General features: G+C 34.4%; 1 protein-coding gene and 1 long non-coding RNA gene across 3 annotated transcripts in view; one reads left to right on the top strand and one right to left on the bottom strand.

Moving 5' to 3' along the window:
* Nucleotides 1-6399, top strand: part of LOC149126490 (uncharacterized) — a 56822-nt gene extending 50423 nt beyond the window's left edge. For both annotated transcript variants that reach the window (XR_016234506.1, XR_016234505.1), the window contains 2 exons: nt 2034-2151; nt 6173-6399. This is a non-coding gene — a long non-coding RNA (uncharacterized LOC149126490). The remainder of the gene's footprint in view (nt 1-2033; nt 2152-6172) is intronic.
* TRDN (triadin) overlaps nt 1-23276 on the bottom strand; it is a gene marked incomplete at its 5' end in the record, with an annotated part of 426652 nt that overhangs the window by 288462 nt on the left and 114914 nt on the right. The window contains 4 exon segments of the mRNA NM_001082743.1: nt 1551-1610; nt 7874-8053; nt 12814-12873; nt 17312-17377. Of these exon segments, the coding sequence (NP_001076212.1) occupies nt 1551-1610; nt 7874-8053; nt 12814-12873; nt 17312-17377 (366 nt within the window).

The following is a 23276-nucleotide window of genomic DNA, read 5'->3' as shown; positions in this document are numbered from 1 at the left end:
CTACCACCTATTCAGGAGAACTGGCTGGAGGTCCCAATTCTTGACTTAGGCCTCACCCAGCCTTGGCTGTTGAGTGTACTTGGGTGTGAGCTACCAAGGTGAAATATCTCTTCCCTTTCTGTGTCCTTCTCCCTCTCCCTCCTCTTCACCCTCTTGGTCTCTCTGCTTTTTCAAATTAAAACTACACAGTTTTTTAAAATAAAATGTGTTTTATGGTATATAGAGACCAGGGTTTACTGCTATTGAGAAGTCACCTTCATGGGGCATTCCTCTGTCCGACTGTGGCGAAATGTCAGAAATAGAGTAACCTTATAATACCTCTGTTGCACATCATCTAGATACTTTGTCAACAATGCAAGGTTGTTACTGTGATTCTGGTTTGAAAAACAGAAACACTCAAGAGGAGGTGGAATTCAATGATTTGGTCAAGTATTGGAAAAGGATGAAATTAAGAATTACATTTGTGTTTGTGTCCAAAAATCTTTCTTTCCACTACACCACACTACCTTCCCGAAGTTCCCATCTAATTTTGCAATGCTGATATACTAAAATGAAAACAGTAAACAATTTTGCCAAATGAGTTTTCAGAATTTTCAGGGTTTACTCCCTGCATTTCAGTTTCAAACTCCTTAAAAATGTAGAAAGCAGAAGGAAACATAACTAGCTACTGATGTTTAGTAAAACATCCAGAAGGACAAGTTCTTATGAATTTCTTATTTTCTGTAGTTTTGATGTGATATTCACTAAAAGACACAGGAGCTGTAAAAATATATTTTAGAAAAATTTCACTAAAGTAGTTTAAAAAATAAAGTTTACTTTAAACTATCAGCTTCAATTATTCTATTGTGAGTCAGTTCCTCCTTACCACCGTACAATCATTTTCTGACATGAAGGTTTTACATCTGCAGAAGTCATAGCAATGGCAATCAGGTTACTCATCCTTAACTAAAATATCAGTGAAGAATACACTGTTACCCTCTGGGTCACAATTAAAGGTATGCAAGATTATACATTCTTTTAGCAAAAATGGTTCTCCATTCTATTGATTATTAACTCCATGGCTGACTGTCTCCATCAGTAGTTCTCTGAAGGAGCTAAACAAAGTTCATACTTAAGTGAGAAAATCTAAAAGTTTGAGGAAAATTAAATATTTGAACAGTCATGAATTTCAATATGATTTTCATTCATTACTAAGAAAAGAATCATATTTTTATTGTTATAGGTCTTTTCCTCCACATTCACAAGGAGCAAAATAATTCACTGTTTTGCTCAAAGATATTATTAAATGTATTAGCATTTATATATAAACATATTAGCATGTTTTTAGCTCTCAGCTGACTTCATTTGCAACAAGCATGCAGTGACTGAAAGTACAATTCAAGGCCCTAATGCCAGTTATTACTTCAGCTTTTTTATTGGTTTTATTCTAGATTTACACATGCATTATGCAATTTTTTTAAAATGAAAATACAGTTTAGTACATAAAAAAGCCAACAATCTTAGAAACAAAGACTATTAAAGCAGACAATTACAAGAATTGCTTTCAATACCTGGTTTTAAATCCCCATGGACAAATATGTCAATCATATATCGACAGAATGCATACTGATCTGACAGAGTAGAAAGAAAAAAACACAATGAAAAAATGTCATTAACACTTTTTCTAGGGAGAAATGGTTTAACAAAACAGCACAATTCTATTCTAGTTACTAAAATATTTTCTATGAAGGTATATTTTATATTTATAAACACATGGTGTGGGGGAGCAGATATAATAAACATAATGCTCATTTTATTCCATACAACATTAACCTTAAAGATTGAAATAGACGCATATAGGGTAATATAATAGTAGTTGTGTTTTTTTAATCAAAACTGTTTTGTTAAATTTATTATAAAAGTCATGGTATTAAAGACATTTTTCTTATTTTCTCTTATATGGATTTCCAACAATGAAGCAGAAGTTTTACAAAAGGAAGTTGTTTCCAACTTGGAATGTTTCACCAAATAGTTTTTCTCATCCCTTCTGTTAGCTGGCTAAATGAGGGCTCACTCTTTTGCAATCTCTCATGGAACCTCTGCATGGAAATGCTCCCTAATTAAAAGATCAGAAAGAACAGAACAACAGCACTGAATGATATCACTGTTAAGGTAATTAATTAATTAATTTTCATAAGATCATCTTATGAACTTGACTAGCATATAATCTATGAAAATGGTAAAAAGAAACATTGTATATGCATATTTGATACAGACTTTGTCAAAAATCATTTCAGGAGTTGGTTTTCTTTCTGCTGTAAAGTCATTGCACCAATTTTAAATTCTCACACAACTTTAGATTCTCCTGAGAGCAATCCAATCCAATCCAATCCAATCCAATCCAATTCAATTCTCAGTTAATGAATCAGTCTGCAAGTTTTACCATGTCTTCTTTAAAGCTCATAGATAATGAAATAATTCTTGTTCAAAATGATTTACACTTTAACATTCCTAAAAGTCATTTTATTAATCCACCAAATCCAAAGACAACTTTGAACCAAAAGTTTATTGAATTTATGAGGTATGAGACAATCTTAATTGCTCCAAATTAAGTATATCAAACATAATAGAGCAAAACATTTTACTACAAAAGTACACATTCAAGGATGCTTTTAAACGTCAGTTTTTTTTAAAGAAAATTGACAGTATTCATAATGTAATCCACTTTTATTGTAAACCATATCTTTAAAAAATAAATGTAGTTACTACAGTAGATGTACAAATTTAATCTTTTCATTAAACCTAAATATGGATAAGCCAACACTCATATAAAGTTTCAAAAAATTTCTTATATTTGGATTGTTGTGGTGCTTGAGACATTTTTCCCAAGGGTGAGATGAGAAATGGAGGGAGACCAGTTCTTGGGTCAGTGCATGATCTATTTGCTCTTTTATGGTACTGGCAAAACTGACTGGAGGTTCCGATCCTAGGATCTGGGAACCCCAGGTACAGCAGAGAAGTAAGACAAAGGTAAATGGTACTTTCTCTTTCCTCAGCAAAAATAGAATTGAAAGCTTGTCTGCAAAAGAAAGCAAAGTGAAAAAGTACATTTCCCTTAAATGGAAAATTTGAACTTTAACCAAGGAATACTTTCTAAAAATTGAGTTTTTCCTGTTCCTTTCAGTACTAGCAGGACTAGAATTTTTTTAGGTTGCTTCTTTCAATAATGTGGGAGTGGCTTTCAAAGGGCAACTTACACATCAAAAAGATGGGGTATTTGCCAAAACGTAGATTTCTGGGCACCAACAGCCAAAAATGTATAATCCATGGATCTACATCTCAGGAATAGGCATGTTTAACAAACTTTCCAGATAGATCTAATTATACTGTACTAGCAGAATCACTGATCTACATTTTTCTTCACAGTGATTACTTGTGACAGTATTACCTTCTATGAGAGCTAAGGAGAGGCTTTGTTTTTATGTATATTGGAGGTGCAGAATGCAGGAGTTATTTTTAATGTTATGTTTTTGCAGAAGCCCCAAAATGAAATATTGTTCTCTGCCCAAGATTGGGATGAGTCGATTAAACACATAGTATGTTGAATCCAGTATTAAATTAACTAAAATATTCACTCCACAGAGTGTTCTGTTTCACTGAATGTTGACACTGTAATGAAACTTTTTAGTTGCTAAACTGAATGATTACCAAAATACAATGTTTGTGTGTATTATGTAATTTTTTTGACCATAAAATTATTCATTTAACTGATTCACCAACAGTGGAATGAGCTTCTAATTTGAAAAGGAGGTATCTCTGAATTCAAAGAACTGTTTTTAATATAGAAAATTATGACTTAAGCTACCAAACTTATGTGGTTTTGGTTATTAAATAATTTTGTGATCTTGCATTCTAATGGCACCAACACCAATAAGAACATAAGAATGTTCTTGAGACACATTAAATTAGAAATTTTGAGATTTTTTTTTAAGTAGGTAGATTTGGGTTTGAAACTCCCTAGTGTGTCTGCTTCACCTGTCAAAGAACAGAGCAAAACCAACCCTTCCTGATTTCTAGGAATTCATTTTGTAGATTTTTCTTTTAAAAAAAAGCAAAAGAAAAAACAAACAAGCAAACCATAAAAACAAAACAAAACAAAATGTTACAGCAGGACATGTGTCCTAAAGAAAATATGAATTGTCGTACCATTCCAATTTTCATAAATATGGCATAATCATTTTCATTAGACAATGTCATATTTTATAAACAACTCTATTTTTACCTAACATCCTTTTAGGCAGAATGCATGCTGTCCATTTCCCCCTTTCTTGGTCTTCAGGAAGCAGTGATGGATATCATTCAGCTGCTGCCTATTTGGTATTCCCTGTGGAGTGGCAGCTGAGAGAAAAATGCATTCTGGATGCAGAATATCAACAGAAGGGACATTTTTAAAAAACCTCAAATGAAGATGGGCACCTGAGGTCCCATGTTCTAAAGGTAGACACATATTAGCTATACTATCTTTGCCTCAACTATTCAAATATTTGTTAGAAAGAAGAAAGAATGAGAAAAGTGCACTGGGATACAGTTTTATGATTCTTTTTTTCTTCCGCAGAATTGCTAGACACCATCAGAAATCTAGTGAACAATATTTGGTTATGCCAGCCTCTCTTACCCTATTTTGAACAGATTGGTCCGTAACAGTAAGATTGTATGATAGATAAGTGTGTGTGTAACTTTAAATGATAGACATGATATACACGGGCATATTATCCCCAATGTTCAAGTGTACATATGTTAATCTATTGAGTGACCTTCTTGACTAAATTAACCTATATATTACATAATTTAATGTGTGCGATATAAAAACCTGTTTCCCAAGGAGTAAAAGACATGTGTGCCCTATATGCTTGAAAAATTATCTAAAAATCCATATGAAAGTACCTCAAAATTGGTAGATCAAACTTATGCTAAGTTAGTAAATAATCTCTTGCCCAAATGAGAACAAAATAAACAAGTTTATAAAGCCACCATATAAGATTCTCAAAATCAAAACTGTTTTATGTTATTTTTCAAATCACCACATTTTCATTTATCCTTTTAGTTGAAACCACCATATGATTTTATTTTTATCAAAAAATATTGTTAAATTTTTCTTGTAAAAAGGATAAATCAGCATATTTGTATGCCTTATTAGCCATTAGAGGCTAAGATTTTATTATTTACCTACTGAAACATTTATTTAATTGATGATAGCTGTTCTTTATAGGGGTCTTGCTCTAGTAAATGCATTTAGTTAGCTGATAAAATCACTTTTGCTTTTGCATGTAAGTTATATTTGAATATCCTTATAATAGGTAATAGTTTTCATGCACAAATGAAAGCAGTACAAAGCAAATGAAAATGATAATACAGTGGCTTTTAATAAATGTGATTACTGATAGAAATAAAATATGCTCTACCTGGAAAATAAATATCATTTGAAAGTGTTCTGGACAAATCCTAATAAGTAAAATATATACCCCCCAAAATCTCAAAGATGAGAGAGGTGAATATCAAAACTCTGCTTCTGTTCTTGGTTGCTAGATAAGTATTTTGACAGTCCCATATATAACTGGAATAAAATTTGACATACTGTACTTATGGATAAAATATCAAAATATTCATGGTATACTTCAATTTGTTCCATGTGATTATTTTTCCTTTTTAGTGGGAAATCTAAAATGCAAAACATTTTAAGATCCAACTAGACACTTGGTGAAACTGAAGATTAATTTTTTTGTTTTCTATCATAGCAAAATATTCCATTGAAAATATCTCATTTTTATTTACTACATACATTTTATCCAAAATATTTCATAAATGATAGAGGTTTTAAAAATCTAATAATTTTAATTTATGTTAAGGAATATAAAAATCTTGAAAACTGAAGAAAAGTTAGTGCTCCAAAGTTTTAATTTCCCACATTTCTTAAAATATTGCACTTCAATAAATGAAAATTATCTAAATTAAAATGTTTGTGGATCAGTAAAATAAGATAATTAAAGATAAATTGTTTACTTTTTTCCTTTCTGAAATATTTTTTTAAAGTGTATATTTGGGGCCGGTGCTATGGCACAGTGGGTTAAAGCCCTGGCTTGAAGAGCCCATATGGCCACCAGTTCTAATACTGACTGATCCTCTTCCCATCCAGCTCTCTGCTATGGCCTTGGATAGCAGTGGAAGATGGCCCAAGCCCTTGGGCCCCTGCACCTGCGTGAGAGACCTGGAAGAAGCCCTGGCTCCTGGCTTCAGATCAGCACAGCTCCAGCCGCTGTGGCCACCTGGGGAGTGAACCAGGGGATGGAAGACCTGTCTCTCTATCTCCACCTCCCTCTGTAACTCTTTCAAAAAAATAAATAAAATAAATCTTTAAAAAAAGTGTATATTATCTTATAAAACACAGTTTACAGATATTTGTAAGTCAAAGCTTATAAATAATTGAATTCGGGCTAAAAAGATAGTTCAAAGAGTGGATAAAACAAAAATAAATTGCAAATTTCATATCATTTAGTTTACAATGAGGAAACATTATTTTCAGATTCACTCTCCAAATAACTTCCTCTATACCGAGGTTTAAAAATTCTTAAATTAAAATCCATTAGAAAATGATTCCTTGATTTTAGCCCTCAAATAAAATTATTGACAGCATAAAGGAACATTTTATTTTGCAGTACTTCTAAGGATTATAATTTTCAGACATAGTCACAACAGATTAGAACTCAGCACTTCAAATAGAGAGTCTCAGGATTGAGTGGCAAAGAACTTCAGGTTTAAATTCTGCTTGATTAAATGCTGTGTCTCTGGGAAGTGGGGATGTAACTGCCATATCAGCTTGTGAAGAGTGGCACAATTTGTCAGAAGCAAAGTTTTCTAGAATCATATACATAGTCAATGAAAACTGGCAAATAACCCTGAGAGTTCTTTTATCAATGAGGTTTTCATTATTAAATTAAATTAATCTGAATATTTTGACATATATTCTATACAGTGTGTTCCTCCAGTGGCATCAGGAATGTCTATAGTTGTTATACTTGTTCAACATTATTTGAAAACCCATTTCCTGAGTAACTCCCTGAGAACTGCTGTCATTCTGTCGGGACTGCTTTTGTACAAATAGGACAAATGTAATCATTATTTAGTCACTTATTAGAAGTTGTTCAGCTCAGGGCCAGCGCTGTGGCACAGCGGGTTAAAGCCCAAGTCTGCAGCGCCAGCATCATATATGGACACCAGTTTGAGTCCCGGCTACTCCACCTCCATGCCAGCTCTCTTCTATGGCCTGAAAGAGCAGTAGAAGATGGCCCAAATGGTTGGGGCCCTGAACCCACGTGGGAGACCTGGAAAAAGCTCCTGGCTCCTGGCTTCGGATCAACTCAGCTCTGGCTGTTGTGGCCATTTGGAGAGTGAACCAGCGGATGGATGATCTTTTTCTGTTTCTGGCTCAACCTCTATCTGCAACTCTGTCTTTTAAATAAATAATATAAATCTTACAAAAAAGAAGTTGTTCAGCTCAAAAATTCAACACTTATCTAGTCATTGAATAATCCAGATGCTAACTGAAAACCTCTTGAAAAACACTTTAAAATGCATCTTCATATGTATGAGCACATTTTACTATGTCTATAAAGAAATACTAATTCCCAATTTGTTGAATTTCATTTCAAGAGTTTTTGCATATAGATACATATACATATATATACTTACACACACATACATACATTTATGTATGTACGTATAATATTTTACCCTATTTGAAGTCTGGTTTCGCCCTTTAGCAGTTTTTAATTTCACTGCATCTGCTTCTTGCCCAATGTTCTCTTAAAACAACCAGCTGCCTCCTCTGATTGTTTACCTTTCTGTTCTTGTTTTGAAACAGCAGCAGTCTCTTTGCTTTCCTTCTCTTTGGGTTTCGGTGTTTTCTGTACTTCTTTTGCCTTTGCAACCGTTTGTTTCACTTTCTCCTGTTTCACACCTTTCACTTCCTTCTTAGTCTTTTCTTCAATCTTTTCTTTAGTTCGAGCTTTCTTCTCCTCTGCAGAATTAAGAACAGTTGGATTATTATAGTCTCTCTCCAACATAATAGTTCATTTGTAATTGATTATTAAGAGCAATTCTTAAAGAGAATAAGGTAGAAAAGCAGTGTCCTTGACATAAGTACTTGTGATCAAATTTTAGAGTTTTATGCATTTATATGCAGTACAATATTGGACTCCCAAAAAAGCAAAAATCATAGTTCACTTGTAAGTTGGGAATCTTTCTGATTCATAAACTGAAATATCATTTTAAAATAATCAGGAACTTAGCATGTCAACAAGGAGGCGTTAGAAATATGCAGGGAATGTATAATAAGCATGTTCAGTGAAAGATAATTTCCACACCAAAGATCTAAAGAACTTGCCTCTTAGCAAGATTGTGATCATTTTGCTTCACAACTGAAAAATCTTGAGTTTGATTCAAGAAAAAGAAATGCAAGCACAGCAATTTTAATAAAACAATGAAATCTATTTGAAGATAACTAAGATGCATAACCTCAAATGATTTAGCTTAAATAGACAAAGGGTGAAGACATTGGATTTTTTTTTCTCATGTCAAGTCAAAGATAATAATTCTAAGGGCTTTTAAGGCCCTAAGTATATCCTTGGAAATAGAAAAGGCTTGAAAATAGAATACACATGAACATATTCATGAATTAAATTTTATATAATATAAACACATATATAAATTTGATGCTATGTGCATTTGGAAGAGTGAACTGAGAGAAAGATTTATCAGTCAGTCCATTACTTTATAAAAGCAATAATTGTAATACAGTACACCATTCTGGAAATTATTCATAATGGATACTGTGTATTGACATTATTTATTGTATACAACAACAAAAACACACCACTGTAAGTCTACTGCAATGTTGGAATCTCTTATCATTTGCTACTTCAATGTGCAGCTTTTATTGTCACTTGTTTAAAAGATTTGATGGGGCCAGCGCTGCGGCTCGCTATACTAATCCTCTGCCTGCGGCGCCGGCACACCAGGTTCTAGTCCCAGTCGGGGCACCGGATTCTGTCCCAGTTGCCCCTCTTCCAGGGCAGCTCTCTGCTATGGCCTGGGAGTACAGTGGAGGATGGCCCAAATCCTTGGGCCCTGCACCCGCATGGGAGACCAGGAGAAGCACCTGGCTCCTGGCTTCGGAGCAGTGCAGTGCGCTGGCTGCAGCGCGCCGGCCGCAGCGGCCATTGGAGGGTGAACCAACAGTAATGGAAGACCTTTCTCTCTGTCTCTCTGTCTCTCACTGTCCACTCTGTCAAGAAAAATAAATAAAAATAAATAAACAAATAAAAAGATTTGATGGAACAGTGGAATCGAGTTTCGTGACTTGGAATGCTGAACAATGACTAAGTCAAATAGATATGATGAAACTTTAAAATAATGTTTCAAAAATAAAGCTAAAATGTGTTTACTTGTTGCAAAAATATTTTAAATACTTGGATAGTTCTTTCATAACATATTTCTCATGAACTGATAGTTGGAGGTGTTGTAGAAAAAAAAAAAGTGAAACTGTCCACATGCTAGCTACATGCTAGTTAGGCAGCAGAAGCATAACCATCTGTAGTACTGTATTTAATCGACTGGACCAACCCTCCTAACACAATGGTCCTCAAAAATTTTACAGGAAAATGTGGATACTGCTTTAGAAGTAGAGATTTGTGCCGTGAACAACTAATTTTGTAAACAATAAACCACTTACTTTACTATGAAATTCCTCAAAGCTAAATCCTTACTGTAAAATTGCTCAAGGCTAGAGTGTAATGTTGATCTTCAAGAAGAAAGATTATGCTATACACATTATCCAAAGTTATTTGATCATAAAATTCTCCCAGAAATATCACTCAAGTACTCCATAAATTTCCATAGTTTTCTGGCTTCTGCGATTATTCTCAGAATTTTCTTCCTCTTCCTATAAACCATTTCTATTTCTCCTTTGCTTGTTTCTCTTTCCTGCGGCAAACTCATACATTTCTGTGACTGGAATCACCATCTTTCGACATATGACTATAAATCAAGATCATTCCAGAACCCCACACTGAAATGTTTATGAGTGTCCGGAGAGAAAGATCCACTAGGATGGCCAACAGCGTTTCAAAGTCATACAAACTCTTAGATGATCACAGCAAAAAACCTCCAGAGAGTAGATCAGCTTGGGCTCACAGTTAGGTGATAGACGTCTTTAAGTCAGCACAGTTAGTATAACTATTTGAAGAAATTTTAGTGTAATATTTAAAACTCTGTGACACTTAACTTCATCTTCTCTCTCCTCTCTTAGCATCTCTAGAAGTTACTTCCTACACTAGATCAGTTCTTTTTTCTTAAATATCTCATGTATTTCTGCGTAAAACATAAAACAATGTCTTTATTATATTTCCTATGTTTTTCATTAACCTACAAACTGTCATATTCAATTCACATGCAAAACTTGCCTCAACTATTGTATTTAACCATTTCTTCTCCTTAGCTTCCATTTGCCTGAATTTTTATTAAAGCACACATTTTATTACTTATTTTATATCAGAAGCTTTTCATCTGTCTCTTTCTGGCTAGGTTTGATGAAGTTAACTATCAAGTGATGATCCTTCAAGCCAACAGCCAGTAGGGGACCAAAGTTTTCAAACAACCCTGGAGAATGAACAACAATGTAAATGAGTTTGAAAATGATTTTCCCTCAGTTGAACCTCCAAATGAGAGTGCATCCCTAGTTAACACAGTGCTGGCAATCTCCTGAGACTGTGAAAAAGGACCATTGAACTAATTCATGCACAGATTCTTGACCTGCAGAAACTGTGAGACAATAATGTGCATTGATTTAAGTCTCAGAGTTCATGGTAATGTTTTAAACAACAATAAAGGGGGGCCAGTACTGTGGTGTAGCAGGTAAAGCCACCACCCGTGCCTGAATCCTATATGGGCAATGTTTCAAGTCCCCTCTTCTCCACTTCTGATCCCGCTCTCTGCTATGGCCTGGGAAAGCAGTAGAAGACTGCTCAAGTGCCTGGGCACCTGCACCCACGTGGGAGAACCAGAAGAAGCTCCTGGCTCCTGGCTTTGGATCGGCCCAGAAACAGCCATTGCAGCCATTTGGAAAGCTAATCAGCAGAAGAAAGAATTATTTCTCTGCCTCTGCTCTCTGTAGCTCTGCCTTTCAAATAAATAAATATTAAAAAAAAATAAAAAACTAATACATATTAAATATATGCCTGTTGAATTAATGAATTATGCTTGAAGCCTTTAATTATCTTTGGAAAGAATATTCACTTTATATTACTATGCTTGAATTTATGACTGAATCCAACTGTATATTAATGATATGAATTTGACCTGGCCAACTGTTTTCTTTCTCTGAAGATCAGTTTCCTCACTATTGCATTAAGTAATTAATTTGAGTGAGCTCTAATAGATCTATGAAAATTTCAATACATATATATATACTTTATTACATATGATATAATTTCATTCATATCTGTGAAATGGAAGAAAAATCAAATAGAATATAATTGCATTTCAATCTTTTAGAATATATTCATGCTAAATTCCTAGAAACAATCTTTATTTTAAAATTCAACAATTTTAATTCAGTAAAATATTTTACATTATAGATTATTTAAATATATATGTCTCACATACCTTATTATTTTGTAATTTATGAACACTTTTGAAAATAGAAACTATTTTACTGAAATTATTGATTTCTTGAAAATAACACCATATGAAACCTACATTATAAAATGTGAAAAAGACATTTAAATTAGAGTATAACATTGAACTACAGTTAAAATTCATGCTTTTCTAGTACCAATCAATCAATAGATATTTTAAAGTAGAAAAATCTGGTTTGCTCAATCTTCCAAGAAACGTAATGGTGTAGTCATATTCTAAATTTGGGACATATTATCAAGATATGTTCCATTTTCAGTCTTAAGACTTAAGACTGATCAATATGTACTCATGAAAAAAATTCTAAATTTGAATCTTCTAAAATCAATTTCAAGGTATAACATTTTTCAAGAACTGTAAACCAAAAGTTATGATAATATCCTATTGATGCAGTAATACATTAAAACACATTTAACTACATAAAGCTATACCCATTTTTTATCTTCCAGTTTTTGTGATTCAAAATTGTTGGCTTAAAATGGCTCAACTGGATTCTCTGGATAGGACTTATAAGGCTAAGATCAAGTTGTCAACAGGGTTGCGTTTCGTACCACAGTCTCTTGGGACAACTGGCATCCAGGCTTATTCAGTATGGGGATAGAATTCACCTCCCACTTTTTTCCCTGTGCCCCCCTCAGTTTCATACCAATCAAGCAGAATAAGCCCTCACACTTCAAGTTTCACTTTCTTTTCTGCTGAGTCTTTGTTATAAATACTTTTTATAGTACATTGAACCCACCATATAATCCAGGATCATCTCTGCAGTTTATATCAACTTTCACTGGCTTTTGCAAAATTATTTTTACCATGTAATGTAACATAACTGTGAGGATGACACTAAGAGGTAAAAATCATGGAGACTAAAATTCTACCAATTACGTATAATGAGTTTTCATTTTCTCTCACATTTTGAAATTATCTTTTAAGTATTTAGTTTTATTATTATTTTGGATATTAATTTGTAAGCATGAGGTAAAATTCTTTTTTATGCAAGTGAAGTAGCGAATGCTTACAAATGTCCAGCTGTTACCCCAAATGTAATCATTTAAAGTAAAAAGAAAGAAAAATAATAGAGAGAAAAGATACCTTTTGTCACTGTCTTTGTTTCTGGTTTTTCTTTTTTCTCAAGTTTTTCCTTGTGAGTTGCTTAAATAGAAAATGTTTATATTAGTATATAATTTTAACAGATTTCAAAACAAGTTTACTCTTGATCCCAGTTCTATAATTATCAAAATCATGAAATATTTTAAAGACTTACAACGTTAATGAGCCTAATTCAGGAACAAAAAGTTACCAATGTAAGTGTAAAGTTTACTGTAAAACACTTGACATTAAGAATAAGAAAGTATGTTGAAAGCTAGACATAACTTCCTTCTTCTTAAGAAATACATAAAGCTTTCAAGGAGGAAAAACTGAGGGAACAACGTTATAAGAATTTGTTGAAATATATATCATTGTGTCAAGAAGAAGTACCCTCTTTAGAATTAATAACAAGAAATATTTAAATCAGGACTAAATTTTGATTAAGTACAGTGTTTCTCAACAGGGGCACGATTGACATTTGGGAAAGAACAATTCCTTACTGTATGGAATGCTGAAAAGTGTATATGATTGCTAGTGCCTGTTTACCAAATGCCCTGCATTCCAGTGTCATTTTTAACAACCAAAAGATTTCCAAACATTTCCCAAAGGATAACACCTTTCATTGAGAATCAACAAAAGTATATATAGTAATTTAAATAAAGATTACTAACTGAGTGCAGCTTCTTAATTCAACAGTATTCCATGTCTTTAAAACATTGTACATTCTCATTTTTACCTAATAAATTAATAAATCAATATGAATTTATTTTTAACTTCTATTTAATGTAGGTACCCAAATGAAGTCTTATGTCACATAGTGACATAAGTAAATTTGAGAAACTCAATAGCATGTCCAGCTAATTCTTACAGTTCAGATACATGGGTATTCATCTGTTTGGTTTGGTAGTTTCCCAAATTATTCTTTTATTTTTCAATTCCCACAAATAAATTTTGGAAAATTCAGTGACAAAAGTAGAGATTTAGTTAAATCATGGGTTTAAGAAAGGAGTCGGCTGGCACCCTGGCTCAATAGGTTCAATAGGCTAATCCTCTGCCTGCAGCGCCAGCACACCCAGTTCTAGTTCCAGTTGGGGCACTGGAATCTGTCCCGGTTGCCCCTCTTCCAGGCCAGCTCTCTGCTGTGGCCCAGGAGTGCAGTGGAGGATGGCCCAAGTGCTTGGGCCCTGCACCCGCATGGGAAACCAGGAGAAGCACCTGGCTCCTGGCTTCGGATCAGTGCGGTGCGCTGGCCGCAGCAGCCATTGGAGGGTGAACCAACGGAAAAGGAAAACTTTTCTCTGTCTCTCTCTCTCACTGTCCACTCTGCCTGTCAAAAAAAGAAAAGGAGTCAAATTGAGCCCCAAATACTTTTATTTCTTCAACTAAATAATAAAAATAGTAAGCTGCAGAAGCTTTACTTATAGCAGGACAAAAGTGTGCTTCAAATATGTATTTCTGAAAACATTCTCCTTAAATTCACTCTATGAAATATATAATAATTGAAAATTTGATTGTGTGTAGGGTAAAGGAAGCTTTATGTAAAAGAAGAAATTAGCAAATAACTTCAATGATTGTTGTCAAAAGCTGAAGTAGTTAACAACTGCCACCAGCAGAAGTGATTACACAAGTAAAAAGTTAAAATAGGCAGCACTGAATATGATACTTGATTCATTTTTGTCGACTGCCCATGCTGTATCTCACTGTGAGTGTTCCAACAAGCATAAAGGATTGGAAATTTATTCAAAAAGTTTGTTATTTGAATCTTCTAAGAGGAGATCACACACACCATTCTAACAAACTTTAAAATGTATTTATTTTGTAAAGTTATATATTTTTATTTTCTAGAAATATATTTAAATGCTAGATATAATAGTAAGAAAAATATATTAAATTTCTTTTATTATTAAATTATAATGTTTACTGAACTGCATTAGAATAATCAATATTCTATTGATTACTAAAAAAATAAATTCAGTCTATGAATAGTTTTCCCAGAATCAAGAGATGTGTTAGCCTGGTAGAAAACTTAAAGCACAATGTCTGACTGAAGACCAAGTGTCCCTGACAGATGCAGAGCAGACAAGAGAGCCAGTGCCTCTTCCTTCTCCAGGGAGCCAGCCTCCTCACTAGGCCTCCTGATCTCCTATTTTGGGATATGAGTAATAACTTGGACAATGTTAGGATTAGCAGCACTATGCTAAGCTAAGTATGGCACCATTTACCTACTGTCATGGGTCTCCATTCAAAGAACTTATTAAAAATTGCTTAATTGATATACAGTAAGTAAAAGAACACATAGCATTTTATTTCTGTTTCTCAATTTTGATAAATTGATAATTTAAGGGGGAAAATGTCTCAACTATTTTTAACAGACAATATTTTTAACAGATAATATTTATTGATGGTGAAAGTTGAAAAAGAATCAAGAATATCATATTATGCAATTTAATCAGAGTACACAAAAACCTGATGTTAATAATTCTGTAAAACTCACTAGTAAATGGGAAATGGACACCTGTCTCTAGAGCAAGAGAAAGGAGATGACAATATGGACATTCATGGCTACTATCACTGAGTATTAATAAATCAAGACTATTTGATTATAATTTTCAAGTGTCAATCTATAATGAACATAATGTGTCATAACACATTCTAACACATTCTACCTAAGTAAAATGCTTCACAGAATGAGAAAATTCAATGAACTCTGCATACTGTGGTAACATAAATCAGCTGAAACCTGGTTCTAATATGCTAGACATAAATACTTTAAAACAATTGCAAAAATAAAATTATAATCTTATTTTACATAATACCCTCAACTGGTTTTTTGATGAATTAAAGTTAGGTGTAAAGTGTGAAACTAACTCTTTAAGTTTGAGGGAAACAAAATATATTGATGGCTATTAAATTAATCTTTGGCTGAAGATGTGAAAGCAGCCATGCCACAGAGAATGTCAATATATTTAGTTATCTTAAAAAAATAATGAAGCTAAATGCATACACACAAGCATACACATTTATTTCCCAATCACACAGACAGAAATCCTAACATCCGCTTCAAAACCAATTGAGAAAGACATTTAAAAATCCATATTAAGCCTAGGGGTGTATATTCCCAAATGACATGCATACATACTCTTAGGAGAAATGGGAAATGAGTTCAAAGAGTTATACAAAAAGAAATACACATCATTAAAAATCATATTATTCCACTTTAACCATGGCCTTGTCTAAATATGATCAGAGTCAGTGAACTCAGGGGGCTACCATAGCCTTGGCAGCTCATGACAAGAGCCTAGGGTGATTACTGATGCCATAAACAAGAGTGTCAATTTGTTAAGTCCACAACAGGAGTCACTGTGCACTTACTCCTCATGTAGGATCTTTGTGCTTAGTGTGCTGTACATTGAGATTTAATGCTATAACTAGTACTCAAACAATATTTTTCACTTTATGTTTCTGTGTGGGAGCAAACTGTTGAAATCTTTACTTAATGTATGCTAAACTGATCTTCTGTATATAAAGAGAATCAAAAATGAATCTTGATGTGAATGGAAGGGGAGAAGGAGTGGGAAAGGGGAGGGTTGCGGGTGGGAGAGACGTTGGGGGGGGGCATTGTAATCCATAAGCTGTACTTTGGAAATTTATATTCATTAAATAAAAGTTAAAAAAAAATCAATGAAACACTGAAACAAGAAACAAAAAAAAATCATATTAAAATGTTTGAAACATGAAAATAACAGTTAAAAGACATGGTGAAAGAAAATATTCTGATTTAAATATTATGTATGCCTTTTAATAAAAATTAGGAAAAGAATTATTGATTTATATGTAAATATCTAAGATACATTTTTAGATCATAAAAATTAAAATAGAAAATATACAGGATTTTGTATGAAAATACAGGTTTTAATATTATATTAATGAAATATATTGTATGATATTATTTAGGTTATAGTAATATTAATAAGTTATTACTAGCAAAAGTGATAACATAGATAATTAATTAAACTCATACTAGGGTTTATGGTGAGAATGCAAAGGTCAGATATTATGTGTATAGTGAAGGTGGGAACAAGGCGAGAACATTTCCTCAGTGTGTCTTTAGGAGTTGAACAATGAGGTTGAATTTCCAATCTAGTCTAAATACCTAGATAAAAAATTAGAAATTAAAAATATCTATCCACTAGGTAATTAAAAATGCAGCTTAAAATAATGACACTTGCTTTATTTGTATCAATCTGGGGTGAGGCAGTCTAACAACTAACGGGAAAATTTGCCACAATTTTTCTACCGCTTAAAGTAGTAACAAAATTTGAGGGTCTTGAGTCTTTATTTTCTTCAGTCCAGAAATTCCACTTTCCAGATTACATTTTGAGGAAATAATCATAAAATCATTTCTAAAAGAAGATATATGTTGTCATCTGAACTCTGAATATAAAGAAGGGGTTGTCAAGGAGGAGGATTCAAAGTCTGCCAGAGCATAAAAATATCATACCTTTCTTCTCAGGTTTTTCTTTCTCCTTTACTTTTTCTTTTTCTTTTTCTTTTTCTTTGTGTACCACTGGAAAGAAACAGATAATCAGAGAATTGTTTTCATTTAAATAAAAATAATAAAATGACAGTTTTATGTCAAAAATTGTTCTACTTTTAGAGATATTTTTTAACTGACATGAAGGTTTATATACTTAGAGGTTTAAATTTCAAGATAATAATAGATTTATATTTTCTTTCTATTTTTATTTCAAAATCAAGGGCAAACTGGTACAAATTCAAATCTGACTGCAAAAATAAGAAAACCTCTTGATTCTTCCAAATCTTACATTTTATGAATTGGAGAATAGAAAAAAAAAAAACACAATATATGCTAAAGGAGCCCAGTTCTAATACTGAATGAATGGCAGAAATACAAGGATGGGGCTGGCACTGTGCTATAGGGGTAAAGCTGCCGCTTGAAGTACCAGCATCCCATTTGTAGACTGGTTCAAGTTCCTGCTACTCCACCTATGATCCAGCTCTCTGCTATGGCCTGGGAAAGCAGTAGAAGATGGCCCAAGTCCTTGGGCCCCTGCAACCGCATGGGAAACCTGGAAGATGCTCCTGGAACCTTGCTTTGAATTGGCACAGCTCCAGCCAGTGTGGCCATTTGGGGAGTGAACCAGCGGATGGAAGACCTCTCCCTCTCTCTCTCTCTCTCTGCCTCTGCCTCTCTGTAATTCTGCCTTTCAAATAAATAAGTAAATACATATTTTTAAAAAGAAAAGAAATACAAAGATGAAAATACAGAAACATAAATATCTTTTTGCAGCTGAAGAAAAAAATAATCAACCTAAATTTTTTGGGTTAAATCTCTATAGGAACATACTATACATTTTTTTTTTGCCAATTTACTGGAATAAGACTATAATGACATCAAATCTTCCAAATACAAAAAATTAATTTAATATGAATGATGAATAAATTAATTATTATAATAGGACCCAATTTATATCATAATCTTAGCTCATACTTTATTCATAACCCTTATGAATTACCCAAGCTACAGAAATTGAACTCATCTCTGATTGGTTTCTTTCACTCTTATTTGCCAGTTCTGTTGATTTGCCAAGCTCTGTGTATCTTTTCTTTCTGTTGTTCTTCTTACTCATCTTCTTTCATTGGATATTACATTCCCTACCTAACATTTACTTATACAGAAAGATAGAAACAGCACTATCTTGTGTTAAAAGATCTTCCAAGCAAGACAGATTCTATCCCTGTCATCCTGATGCCAACAAGCTAATGGATGGTAATGGATGCTAAACAAATAATTATAGATAGTTAAGTGCAGTTAGTATTATGGCTATTCAAGGTGTCATGTTGATATATAAATGGGAACCAATCCCACCTCCATGCTTGGAGAAGGTCCCTGGAGGGGAATAACAGTTAAGAATGTGAAAAGTGAGATAAAATTAGTTTCTTCAAACAACAGAAAGGACAAAGGGGAAAGAGACCATTTCAAAACATTGGAGTGGGATGTCCATATTAGGCATGCAATTTTACACTGATTACTGTAATAATATCCTAATTAGTCGCTTGAACCTTTAGCTCTTGATTTATTTCTTTAATAGCAACTTTTCTAACATGAAAATTTGATTATTTAATTCACTTATTAATAAATGTTAGCGTTCTTACTCTAAGTTCAGAATGGGGGGTAGGCGCGCTGTGGTGTAGCAGGCTAAGCTTCCACCTGGGCACTGGAATCCCATATGGGCTCCAATTCATGTCCCGGCTGCTCCACTTCCAATACAGCTCTCCACTATGTTCTAGGAAAGCAGTAGAAGATGGCCCAAATACTTGGACTCCTGCACCAGTTTGGTAGACTCAGAAGAAGCTCCTGTCTTCAGATGGGCTCAGCTCTGTCCACTGTGCCCATTTGGGGAGTGAACCATTGGATGGAAGACCTTTCTCTCTCTGTCTCTCCCTCTCTTCTCAGTAACTTTACCTCTCAAATAAATAAATAAATAAATAAAATATTTTAAAAAAAATGTTCAGTATAGTATTAGCAACATGGTAGGTGCTATCAAATATTTTCTAACTTTTATTTAACAAATATAAATTTCCAAAGTACAGTTTATAGATTACATTGGCTTTTTCCCCCCTATAACTTCCCTCCCACCCACAACCCTCCCATCTCCCTCTCCCTCTCCCATTCCATTCACATCAAGATTCATTTTCAATTATCTTTATATATAGAAGATCAATTTAGTATATATTAAGTAAAGATGCCAAATATTTTAAATGATTTAATAGTATAGCATTAGTTTACTAATCCAATCTCTCACCAAGGCTTCTCGTTGAATGTTACATTTTAGTTATAACAAAATGCTTGTAAATACAGAAGCACACCACGTGCCCACATAATACCCTTGATCTTCTGCCAGTTTGTGTTCTCCATCTAGAATTCCCAGTTCCATATTTCCTCACTTTCATTTTCCTCTTCCTTACAATCTTGCAGTATTGGTACAAATGCATCCTCATCTGTAATGTTTTATTTAACCTCTACCTATTCCATACACCCATTATATCATTACAAATAATATTACAATTGTTCACTTGTCTTACTATCCAGTAGGTTACATCTTTAAAAGCTATGACATAGGAGTTTATTTTGGCAGCCCTCACTCATCATTTGCCATGTGTCATTTGACGGACTGAATATATTTTTCATTAAGTGAAATCCTAAAATATGAAAAAGACCTAGGTTCATCTTTCAGTGAAATTCTCTTTAGAGATGTTTGATAGAGATATTATAGGCATTGTTTCCTTTCAATCATTTGTAATTATTTATAATTTATTAAAATTGCCTAAATAATTAAATCCTAGAGCAAAACATAGAGGAAACAAAATAAAAGATTTAAACATTATTTTTCTTCCTACATTTAATGTTTCTTTTTAGGTGCTTCTAAGCTATTAAGGTTAAACACATACCTTGCAATATAATGGAAGAAAAACATTTACATTGACCACAAATAGCTTCTTCTGGTTACTTTGGATCACTATTAATTAAGCTGAAAACCAAAAGAAATTCTTGGCAACAACAAAGCGTCTTTTAATATTTCTCTAGGGGGAAACCTAGTTTGCATGTGATAAACTGGGCTTGCAAAGACCTGGTTGAGAAGATTCCCATGGGGACACATAATCTGTGGCTCTGCTCCTGTCAGGGACAGGCCTCACCCACCTCAGACAGCTGGTTGTCCATTCCACTAAAGGATTTTCAGATTGACGTGTGCACAGGCATAAATGGGAGAATTAATACAAAATCAAAAGAGCAAGGTGGAGTGTGGGGGAGGCAAAGCTGAATTCAGACTCAAATTAGCATATTAATGCCTCATTCCTGTTACCCTGGGGGAGAAATCTGGTTTATCCCAGACGAAGTTTTGATTTACACACAGTACTGTATGCTGGAATTTCATTATCCCCCTCTGACTTGGCACCATAATACAGCTTAGTGAAGCAGCTGGACCCATGGGCTCCAGGGAGCTGTTCAGCATGGCAGGCAGCCACGAAAACTGCTTGAACTGAAATTGCAAACTTTGGCAAGACTGTATTCAAATACCAAGTTTTGAAATGTTTTTTATTGTAATAACACAACTATCAGTAACTGCTTTAATAACCGCCCTAAAATAAAAATGATTCACCACAGCAACTGCATTTGATTGTGAGTCTGTTTGCTTAGAACCCATAACCAGGAATGCTTAACTGGGCTAAGAAAGAGTACCTCTTTGTCATAGCCCTGTTGGGCAAGTTAAATCGTAGCCAAGACAGTTTTAGCTCAGGACAAAATAAGCTCTTTGCACCTGCTAGAGCTTAATTTGTTTGTCATCCTTATTTACAAGAAACAAAAGTCCCTTCGGTGTGCTGATAATTAAAAACGAATGGAATCCACCAGTTGGAATCGCCTTGATTTTTGGCATCTGAATTGGCAAGGTTCTGCTGTCCCTGCATTTGTACATAGTCTGACCTTTTCCTGACCAGAACATTCAGCTCAACTCAACTCTAAAGTGTGGCACTCGATCTCCAAGCGTGGCACCTCTCCATCGGTCCCTGAGCTGTGCTTGCCAGGCAGACTCTGCCTGTTTCTGAAGATATCAGAGCCCACAGTACCCCTGACTCTGTGGTTCATATTGGTCAAAACACTCTCCAGGGACCAAACAGTGGTTTCAGGAGTTCTCTCCTTGATTGCTTAGCTCTTGGTTTGAAAATCAGAAGTTTTAGTGCCAAAATGGTTAAAGTGTTAATTTGTATAAGCTATTACATCCTTCAATGGGTAGTTAGCAAATAAATTAAATTAACTAAAACCTTGGAATTCATGCTTGATTTCAGAGCTGCATAAGACTAATCTTCAATACTTGAATCAAAAGAAAATAGATTGATAAGCAAGCAGACATTAAATCTTTTCATTGCAAAAAACATAGGGAACATGATTACCTACAACAGATTTCATTTTTCTTTTAATTAATTTCTCTGCTTTCAGATTGCTGGTACTTTATTTGTGGGACACAATAGTACTAAAGTAGTCAATAAATTCTAAATAAGAAACAAAGAGCTCCATGAAAATAACATGCATCCATTTTTAATTCACTATTTTATGAAAGACCACAATACACATTTGTTTGAAATCTTACAAAAACCACAAATTCTAGCTTAGCCATCACTAAATAAATGTCAAATGTATTCTGTTAGTGTCTATTTCCCTGTTTGTATTTCATTTTTGTAAGATTTACTTTATCAGCCGGTGCCGCAGCTCACTTGGCTAATTCTCTGCCTGCGGTGCCGGCATCCTGGGTTCTAGTCCCAGTTGGGGGCGCCAGATTCTGTCCCGGTTGATCCTCTTCCAGTCCAGCTCTCTGCTGTGGCCCAGGAGGGCAGTGGAGGATGGCCCAACTGCTTGGGCCCTGCACCCGCATGGGAGACCAGGAGGAGGTGCCTGGCTCCTGGCTTTGGATCAGTGCAGTGCGGGCCGTGGCAGTCATTGGGGGGTGAATCAATGGAAGGAAGACCTTTCTCTCTGCCTCTCTCTCTCTCACTGTCTAACTCTGCCTGTCAAAAAAAAAAAAAAAAAAAAAAAAAGATTTATTTTATCTATTTGTAACTAGTTTATAGAATTTCAGTTCTGTGTTAAGACAAAGTGATCCAAAGGCTTTTTGAGAGCCAGTGATGAACTCAATAGGAAAAGGTTCTTGCGTAAGAAAACTTCTTAAACATTATATATCTATTCTTCCTAAAGAGAGAATTTATAATTTTAATTTGAAGATAAGCACAAAATTTACAGTTTAACTGGATTGAACATCTTTGTCCATAGAAAACTTAGACTCCCAAGAATCCAAGGCAGACCAAGAAAAGAATTTAAGACTTATCTGTTGATTAAAAACTCTCTCCCCTAAACTACGCTGTCCTGACTGTGAGGGTACTGTGTAGACTATGACCCTATTCTTTTTTTAAGATTTATTTATTTATTTGAAAGGGAGAGCTACAGAGAGGCTGAGGCAGAGAGAGAAAGTGAAATCTTTCATCAGTTTGTTCACTCCCCAGTTGGCCGCAACAGCCAGAGCTACGTTGATCCAAAGTCAGGAGCTTCTTCTGGGTCTCTCACACAGGTGCAGGGGCCCAAGGACTTGGGCCGTTTTTCACTGCTTTCCCCGGCCATAGCAGAGAGCTGGATAGGAAGTGCAGCAGCTGGGACTTAACTGCTGCTGGTATGGAAAGCCACCACTGCCAGCGGTGCCTATACCTGCTATGCCACAGTGCCAGCTCCTATGACCCTATTCTTATGAGCCAAAGTGTGTTGACTGGATTCTCTAAGCATGTTACTCATGATCTATCTTTCAGATGTGTACATATTTCTTTCTCATAGTAAAATGGCTTCCATTTAAAGCAAAGATTTGGCAAATTACCCAAAGGTACAAATTAAATTTGATCTA

This window comes from Oryctolagus cuniculus, chromosome 5 (assembly GCF_051225735.1).
Source record: "Oryctolagus cuniculus isolate XC-2025 breed Fujian yellow rabbit chromosome 5, ASM5122573v1, whole genome shotgun sequence".
Taxonomy (NCBI): Eukaryota; Metazoa; Chordata; class Mammalia; order Lagomorpha; family Leporidae; genus Oryctolagus; species Oryctolagus cuniculus.
This window is presented reverse-complemented; position numbering and strand designations above follow the sequence as displayed.